At 42.7% G+C, this 8285-nt stretch overlaps 1 protein-coding gene across 4 annotated transcripts; it reads left to right on the top strand.

Moving 5' to 3' along the window:
- The first annotated feature begins 584 nt into the window (after positions 1-584).
- LOC116264139 (uncharacterized) lies at positions 585-6626 on the top strand. 4 transcript variants are annotated; one of them, XM_031644167.2, is made up of 7 exons: positions 585-1107; positions 1979-2018; positions 2313-2406; positions 2520-2713; positions 3976-4032; positions 5205-5570; positions 6337-6626. In XM_031644167.2, the coding sequence occupies exons 4-7, from the start codon at positions 2537-2539 to the stop codon at positions 6421-6423; spliced, it is 687 nt and encodes a 228-aa protein (XP_031500027.1). In that variant the 5' UTR covers positions 585-1107; positions 1979-2018; positions 2313-2406; positions 2520-2536; the 3' UTR covers positions 6424-6626. The 4 variants fall into 4 exon arrangements, with proteins under 4 accessions (XP_031500027.1, XP_031500029.1, XP_031500025.1 ...); XM_031644169.2 differs by lacking the exon at positions 1979-2018 and having other exon boundaries at positions 587-1107; positions 2643-2713; positions 5205-5391; positions 5509-5570; XM_031644165.2 differs by lacking the exon at positions 1979-2018 and having other exon boundaries at positions 589-1107; positions 2643-2713.
- The last annotated feature ends 1659 nt before the right edge of the window (positions 6627-8285 follow it).

Genomic DNA, 8285 nt, shown 5'->3' with positions numbered 1-8285 from the left:
CGGTTTCTCCACTCCCTGTTTTCTTTCCCTCTTCTCAATCTTTCCAGAACCATCTAATGCCTCTCGGCCCCACCCCTTCCATCCTCACTTATCCTACATACAATTTAAAATTACAAATTCCCACCCATATTTTGAGTTTATCATAAATTCACCTCAATTTTTTCAAGCCTAACAAAGTGGTCACCAACTTTTGTTCTTTATCACAAACCACCAGCTTTGAGGACCGTCGTGGTTGACGGAAAAAAGTTATTCAACTACAAAATGTACCGAAAGGCCCTTTCAATTACAGAGATGGACGATTCTTGCGGACGCAATGGGAGTTGGTTGGAGAAAGGAAAAAAACACGCTTCCGTTCGTCTTGCTTGCTTTATTCTTCCAACCATTTGAGAGGGTATACTTGTCATTAACCGTCCGTCTGTGTCCGCGAGTATGAGCGTTGGCCTCAGCACGAAACTTTGAGTACCTATTTGTAATTTTTTCTTAAAAATAATAAGCGTTGAGTTCTCTCTCTCTCGCCTCTGTGGGGCCCGCAAGGCGAGAGAGCGACGTCGTCGATTCAGTGAGGCCACCGAAAGTACGAAGTTGGCCTCCGAACGTTCTAGAGAGCCATCGTCTTCCTCACCCTCGCCTTGGTCGCTCCTCTCCACCACTGGCGAGGGATCTCGTGCTCTCAGCGCGATCCCGGCCGCTCATCGCACTCGATCCAACGGTCGACCCACTCCGACGTGCCTCCGGACATCGTTTCCGCCCCTCCGGCGCCGTCCTCCCGAGGTTTCCGCCCTCTTTCCGGCGGGCTTTGCGTGTTGTGAGAGGAGCAGAGGGCTGGAGATGTGAATACAGGGGAAGCAGCCGGGGAAGTAGAAGAATAAAAGAAGATTCTTTCTTGTTTTCTCTTTTTTTTTTTCTCTCTCTCTTTTTTCGGCGCCTTAAATTTTTTGCCGGTTTTCTTCCGGCCTGTTGTTGCCGGAAGGTCGAGAACTCGGCGGTTTCTCTCTCGTCCCGATGGATGCCGGAAAGGAGACAGAGAGCGACTTGTACGGGGTGCTGGGGCTGAAGAAGGATTGCTCCGCGACGGACCTGCGGAGCGCGTATAAGAAACTTGCTCTTGTTAGCTTTCTTTTCCTCTCATTGCACTTTCTTTCTCCTTTCCTCTTATTCTTCCTTTTCGTTTTCTCTTCTGGTTGCGAAACGAGATTGTGCTTTCTCTCTCCTTTTTCCCCCTTCTTTTCGTTCGAGAACTCCTTCACCTTGTAGCGATTTGCGCGTATAGAGAGGTACTGTGTTTCTCCATAATCCGTATAGAATTTGTTTTCTCCTAAAAACTGCTTTTCTGGATTCCTTTCCGGGAATTTGCGTGCTTTCGTTATCTCGCTTCGAATTCGTGATGAAAAATTGTGCTTTTCCGTTCCTCTTTGTTCTGGTTCTTTGAATAAGTTTGCGTGAATTTAGAAAAATTGTAGAAAACTTTCACCTGTTTCTTCTTGTATTAGCCATAATCTGATTGCTGAACAATAAAAGTTCTCCTTCTAAAGTGCTTTTAGAATTTTCAACTTTTCTTCTTCGTGTGATTCTGTTTTTTTAAGAAATATTTTTTTTTTTCAACAGTGACATGGCAAAGAGGCCGTTTATGGTTTTGCTCTCTTGATTCTAATCATCTCTTTTTTTTTTTGCTTCCTCGATAATTTTCCCGCTAAATTTCTCCTTCGCTCGAGGAACAAGCAATTCTGCTTGGTGTGGGAGTTGTCCAGTTCGCCCCCAACCGATCAATGCTTCTCTTTTAATTACGTGATTGCCATCCCTTCGTGGCAAGTTCTATAGGATTATTTCTTTTCCCGCCGTTTGAAACCGCTTCATCTTCTGCGTTGAATGCCGCGACGTACTCGTGTTTCTAATGGGAAAAATTATTCTGAGGGATTTTATTTTGTTCCCTTTGTTTCTCTATTTATCCGAGCCTTTTTTGTCTATGAATTTCGCGTAGGAGCTGGAGAAACGAACATCAACGACGTCTCCTTTGGGCGGTAAAACTTTCTTTCGCATGATTTGTTTTCGCTGATTTTGAAAACATTTTTACTATCTTTTTGCCCATAAAATCCCGACAATATGAACCCTCCCCATTTTCGGTCGTTTATCAAACATAATAAAATTTCGCCCACCCAACCTCTAGGGCTCTCTTTCTTCCCATCATTGTGTCGTACTTTAAAAATCAATGACTTTTATGGAGCCCGAGCGGGTGCTTAGAAATTCCTTGCTTTTCCTGCCGTCCTCATTACTGGCATCCTTGCCGCCCTTAGTAAGCCTGGTTTTTGTGGCAGAGATGGCACCCAGACAGGTGTTCCTACTCCGGCAGCGACAAGCACGTTGAGGAATCGAAGAAGAAATTCCAGGCCGTTCAGGAGGCTTACTCAGGTTCGCATCTTCCTCCCTTGCTCCATCTTTGGGAGTCCGTGGAGTCTAGTTTAATCTCCCTGGTGAACGAGTCAATTTAATCTCTGGTACTAATTACTTAGTGCTGGGCCCAGGCCTTACTTAGCGCGTTATGTTGAAAATAACGGTGTTTCCTGACAAGAGCTTTAAACACCGGTTTGGAGCAGAGGAAACTTTGCATATAACGCTATTTTCGTGGGTGTACTTTTTCCTCCTAGTTCTCTCGGACGCCAACAAGAGATTCCTGTACGACGTGGGGGTCTACGACAGCGACGAAGAGGATGGCGACGTAAGTACAAAAGGGGAAAGCAGTAACCACCTTCCCTGCCTTCTTTATTTTTTATTTTTACCCTTCCCTGCCTTTTGGTTTCTTATAATAATGTTTTCGTTCATGGAGCTTTTTAATGGGGTGTGTTCTGCTTCCACGCTCGGCTCATCTTTAAAACTACAACTTGGTTCAAGGATCGACCGCTCGTTCCATGTGGTTGACAGTCCGGGCTTGTGGGCCTCTCGGATCAACATGAACGGTCCGGGTTTCAACCAATTATGTGTTTATTTTTCCTAGCTGGAGGCTAGCTCTGTCTCCCTTGGCCCCAAATTTGTCGATGTCGAAATGAACGTGTTCGGGTTTGCTGTGGACCGCGAATCCTTTTTGGCCAGTTGTTTCTCTTTGTCCAATCTGATTTGAATTTACTCGGTCCTGGTTGAGCACTTGTCTCACCGACTCTTATGCTATAGGTTTCTTCCTACTATTTTTTATATGTGTTATATCGTAGCCTCATCAATGTGGCAGGTCGACTTTCCCAGGGTCATTGGATTCAATCGAATTGCTTAATATGTTCAATTAAGAAATCTGATTAAAATGACATCCTGATCGGATTTGGTTTCAGTTAGAAGAAAAATTATATCTGATTTGAAAGGTGATTCGGGTTTAGTTTTAGTAAATGTTCTATATTTAGTGTCATTGCATGTTAAATGTCAGGTTCGACATGGTTTATATTTGGTTATATATTTAAAAGTTGGATTCAGATTCATTTGTAAATTTAAAAGATAGATTTGGACTGGATTTAGGTTTCAAATTTAAAATTTAGCTCGGATATGATATAAGCTTTTCTTCATGAATCTGAATTCATATTCTCATCTGAATTTGGATTCGAATATGTGAACGTTGGATAGGTAGGCTGTGTCCGATTTGAATTCGGTCCAAATGACTAGGGAAATTTCTAGCGCTTGGCTTTAGCCAAGTAGTCCTGGGCGATAAAGGAGTTAGCGTTGTCGGTCGGACCGTGGCTGCGGTTCTGGAATCCGTACACGTCACCACTTGCATTGGCTGAAGTTATAAGCGCATGGGATCGGGAAGAGTTTTATTCATGCCCTTTACAGGGTTCCGAGCTTTGTAAGGAAGTCACTGGAATTCTATTTTTTCTTGCCCTTCCACATTAGGGTTGAACAGAAATGTTGAACAGAGATGTAATATGATGCATTTGAGAGTTGCCCGTTAATGCTAATAGTTGTAAAGGAGCGTTTTATTTACTGTCGACGTTTGTGCAGGGCATGTGTGACTTCCTTGATGAAATGGCGAAGATGATGGGTCAGGCATCTTCTAGTGTGAGCTTTCTTCAACTATAATCCGTTTTCCATAGCTAGGGTGCTTTCTATACGATTTCTTTTTTCTCTTTCTATTTCACAAAATTTGCGTTTTCTGTTCCACATTCTTGTGTAGTAAACAGTGCTAAATTCCCTGTTTTACAGTAATGTGATGCCGTGAGAAGAACTCCTTATTTCTTCCCCTTTTTTCCCTTTTTTGTAAATTGTTGGCATGTTCAAGTTCCAAATTTTCGGTTACTTTGCGAGTTTTGTTGGAGTTAAATATCCTCCTTTTTTCTTTTGGAAACGGACTATATGATGTAGGAAGAGGTCCTTTAAGATGTCACTGCATGGAGTTGTAAACTAATGGGATCCTTGGAAGTTAGGAAATGTGTCAACTGAAGGAACATGCAACCATTTTCTGCAAAATCAAGGAAAAGTTGCTACTGCCACCATTTGATTCCTTTTTGGCTTTAATGTGCCAAAGCTATTTAGCGTTTGGATGTTAGCTTAAATGTTAAAGATTGTCTTAGATATCTCTGATTTAAGTTGATGCTGTTGTTGTCTGGCCCTGGTTGATTCCGAATTATCCGGTAACCAGAGGGAGCCCATATTGGACTCCTACTGGCCTAGCCAACTTCGAGCCCCTGTTTCTCCATGGAAGCTAGTATAAAGGGTCCGCTAAGTTTTATATTCTATTTTATTTTCTTCCTGCTGGGTTGCGAAGCTGCAAGGTTTTTTCTCCAGGATGTCTACCATAGATAGATGTACCCACAATCTCTGATACTGCAAATGATGGAACGAGGATTTTCTGCCTGAGGAGTAGATAAGTCACCAGCCCGAGTCTGGTGTGGGCACCCTATGTAATTCTGGAGTTATCACATAGTAACTTTAAGTCTTCCAATGAAATTTTTAATGGCTTGTGTGGGCAGTGGCCCACATCACCACATGTATCTCCGCCACTGGACACTGGGCGTAGTGTCCCTCTGTGACTCTTTGGAGAAAGGAATTCTTTTTTGGTCTTTGTTATTCATCTCTGGTTTTTCATCTGCCTCAATCTGTAGGTAATTTTAACCAAGAAGTTCTTTGTGGGTTTTCATCTCTAATTTCAACATTCATAGTTGGGATGAGGTGTTTTTTTAGTTAATCTTTCTGGTTAATAGTTTGTTGCTTTGATTTTTCTTTTTTCGCAGACTGCTGGATCAAATAGTTTTGAATCTCTTCAAGATCTTTTTGAGGAGATGTTCCCAGGTAACACGACTGGGTCGGATTCAACCTCAATGTCAGGAACCACCAGCCTGAGCAGTGAAACCAACACCTCCATGACTGGGAACAAGCGAAACAGTTGTGAAATGAATTTTGGTGAAGTCAGCACAAAAGGCTCCTCTGATTTCTCATTTGGTGAAGTCAGCACAAAAGGCTTCTCTGATTTCTCATTTGGTGAAGTCAGCACAAAAGGCTTCTCTGATTTCTCATTTGGTGAAGTCAGCACAAAAGGCTTCTCTGATTTCTCATCTTTCGAAGGCAATTCTCTCAATGGTCATCTTTTCTGCGTTGGGGTAAGCTCATAAGCTCATAGAAATGTAGAACACCGTTGCTTCAATCAAACATTTGGAGTTAAGAAATCTCTTGCATTTGACTGTTACTTGAGGTGCTTTATGCAAATAACATACAAAATATTTTCGTGTCATGGATATTCTTTTCATGTGGGCTTCCATCTGATCTGATAAATGGTACATTCAAATTTGAACTATAGGTGCTCTTTTCTTGGTTTTGTTGTGGTTCGCTCAATTTTCTTCAATTCTCTCTTTTTCCCTTGTGACAAAATCTTAAACTATGTTCCATGATTAGCAGAGGGGCGGTGTCTTTATCCGTGATTCCTAGATGCTGAAATGCCAGAATTTCTTCGAGAGTTATTTTTGCTTGGTCTCTAAATTACTCAACTGTGTTTGCTAATTCATCACCGGAAGTTGATGGTTGTTGTTGTCTTGCGTCTAGTGGCGGATTAACATTTTCGTGTCCTTTCCAAAGTTTGGTGCTTGAAATAGATAATCAGGCTATTGCATGATGCTTTTACTCCTCGGACAAAGGCAGAAGCTGGCTAGTGCAATGTGCATTAGCATCAACATGTCCATAATTTTAACTGTGGTACATTGCCAGACTGCATGTTGACCTTATCATCTGCATTTTGCATGCTTGGCACATGTCCTTTGACTGAATCCTTTTCTAGCTGAACCATGTTTTAGCTACTTCAGTTTCTATTTAATTTGTTAAAACGTACTTTGTTTCATACTATCTTTGCGATTAACTTCAATGCCCCTTTAGGTGGGAGAGGTGAACACAGAGTCAAGCAGCAAAGGAAGCAAGCACAAGAACGCGAGGAAAGCAAATGGCTACACAAGGAATCCATGATGCTGAGATACCTTTTTAATCTCTGTGTAGTTGGCTTGTGTTGTCGAATGGGTTTTCTGCTACCTTTATCTTGTTTCGAACGGGTTATCTTTCTTTTGAATGGGGAAGTGCTAGGGGAAAATGAAGAAAAGCAATTGGGATGAAGTCTTCATTGCAAAGTTCTTTGATCTTGTTTGACGCAATTTAAGCTCCTCTGCATCTTATACTAGTGTTTTCCTTTTCCAGCCATCACTTGCAGTTGCTAAAAGCCAGCAGGCACGGGATCTTGCTGACTGTGCTACTCCTGGTAGTTTCCAGTCTATTTGAAGCCGGGATCTCGGTGGGGAGTTTAATGGAAGTAAACACTGGTCGTGGCAGGCCTTTGTCATTGCATGGTAAGCCTGCAAAATTTTCCAGCCAGTGAGTTGCTGATTAGAAAAGAACGGGATCTCTTTTTCTCCTTAACTTTCTCTCCATCTCCCATGCCTTCAATCGCCAGCAGGAGCTCTAGTGGGACCCATTAAATTGATGGTGTCTCCGCGGAGCACTGTTTCAAAAATATTGGCAGGAGATGGGAGTACCAGGGGATCCTGTTTGGTGCAAAGAGGGGTGCAAAGAGGGGTTTGATCTCTGTGACCAGATCACATCATTTGACAATACATTTTTTTAAGGGAGATCTTGCATCTCTGCGGTGTTTTTTTGTTTTGAATTATTTCTGGTCACAGTTATTGGCGTTAATGATATAATTCTGGCGGGCCTCGGTGCCTCGCCGTCCACCGTATGGATGATTGGAGGAAAAACCATTTCCTTGGAGGAGGACTCGTCACTTTGGGAGATGATTTATTATCAGGTGTTCACATCTGCATTCATGGCGACAAGCTAGCCTTATCAAAAGGTTCAGTCACTTGATTGATGCGGGTAGGCTAGGGTCAGCTTCCATGTCTGCATGACCAGCACTCGTTTAGCCCGTGGCTTAACATGCTGCTCATTTCAGGGTGTAGGTAGGTTTAATTTCCAACGATATAATTCTCTCTCTCTCTCCCTCCCTCTCTCCTTCTCTTTCCCGCTCTGTGTCCCACCTTCTGGCTTATGATTCTTTAATGGATCAGGTTGGGCTGTTTCTAATACTGAGAAGGGACACATAGTGTTGGGGGCCTGGTAGTTGCATGCTCTTAAATTGGGCCATCACTATCCTCGTTGGCGCCGGTCATCCACAGACCTCTTCCCCCGCTGGTTGTGGTGCTGGTAGCTGGATCGCTCTAGTTAAAAGCGAGATGTCGACCGAGAATCATTTGATCCATCAATTTCTTCTATAACATGATTCAGAGCCAAAAGTTAAGGTCGAAATTTGAAAAAGGTGAAAGTTCACAATGGAAGTCACTTTCAGAGCAGGAATGAGGTCGAAACTTAAGCAAGGTAGCCTGTTGATAAAGCTGTTTACCCCCATTGCCCCACATATGCCCCCCTACCTCAACTTTTAAAAAGAAACTTCTGTATATTAAAATTTTCAGAATTGTCAGGTTGGCCGCTAATTGAAGTTTTGAAAAACAAGAACTGGTCCCGTGATAATCTGTTCAGTAGGTTGCAGGACTGTTCCGTACCCCGCCATTTTATTGGGATCAGCTAGGCCGAGATGAACTCTTCCGGTCCTGCTCTTGGGCAGCTCTCACCGTCGTCCTCTTAAAAAAGTTACCCAGTGGCCAGTGGGCGGATGGCTGAACTTGTTCACATACAAATAATTGCCATTCCTGGAATACTTTTATTAGTATGAAATGAGCGCTTCGGGGTCTAACTTGCTTCAATGTGCATTTTAAATACAACCACTGTTCCTATCCTTATTTTATATCATTTTCCACTTTATATAGTTGTTACTTTTTGTCTTC

This window comes from Nymphaea colorata, chromosome 11 (assembly GCF_008831285.2).
Source record: "Nymphaea colorata isolate Beijing-Zhang1983 chromosome 11, ASM883128v2, whole genome shotgun sequence".
Lineage (NCBI taxonomy): Eukaryota > Viridiplantae > Streptophyta > Magnoliopsida > Nymphaeales > Nymphaeaceae > Nymphaea > Nymphaea colorata.
This window is presented reverse-complemented; position numbering and strand designations above follow the sequence as displayed.

What these genes read in the sequence shown, in the direction of transcription:
- LOC116264139 (XM_031644165.2), top strand. Translation starts at nt 1,003, where the DNA reads ATGGATGCCGGAAAGGAGACAGAGAGCGACTTGTACGGGGTGCTGGGG. An exon ending in CGTTCAGGAGGCTTACTCAG is followed by an intron (nt 2,407 to 2,642) that starts GTTCGCATCTTC and finishes TTTTCCTCCTAG; the next exon opens with TTCTCTCGGACGCCAACAAG. An exon ending in GCGACGAAGAGGATGGCGAC is followed by an intron (nt 2,714 to 3,975) that starts GTAAGTACAAAA and finishes ACGTTTGTGCAG; the next exon opens with GGCATGTGTGACTTCCTTGA.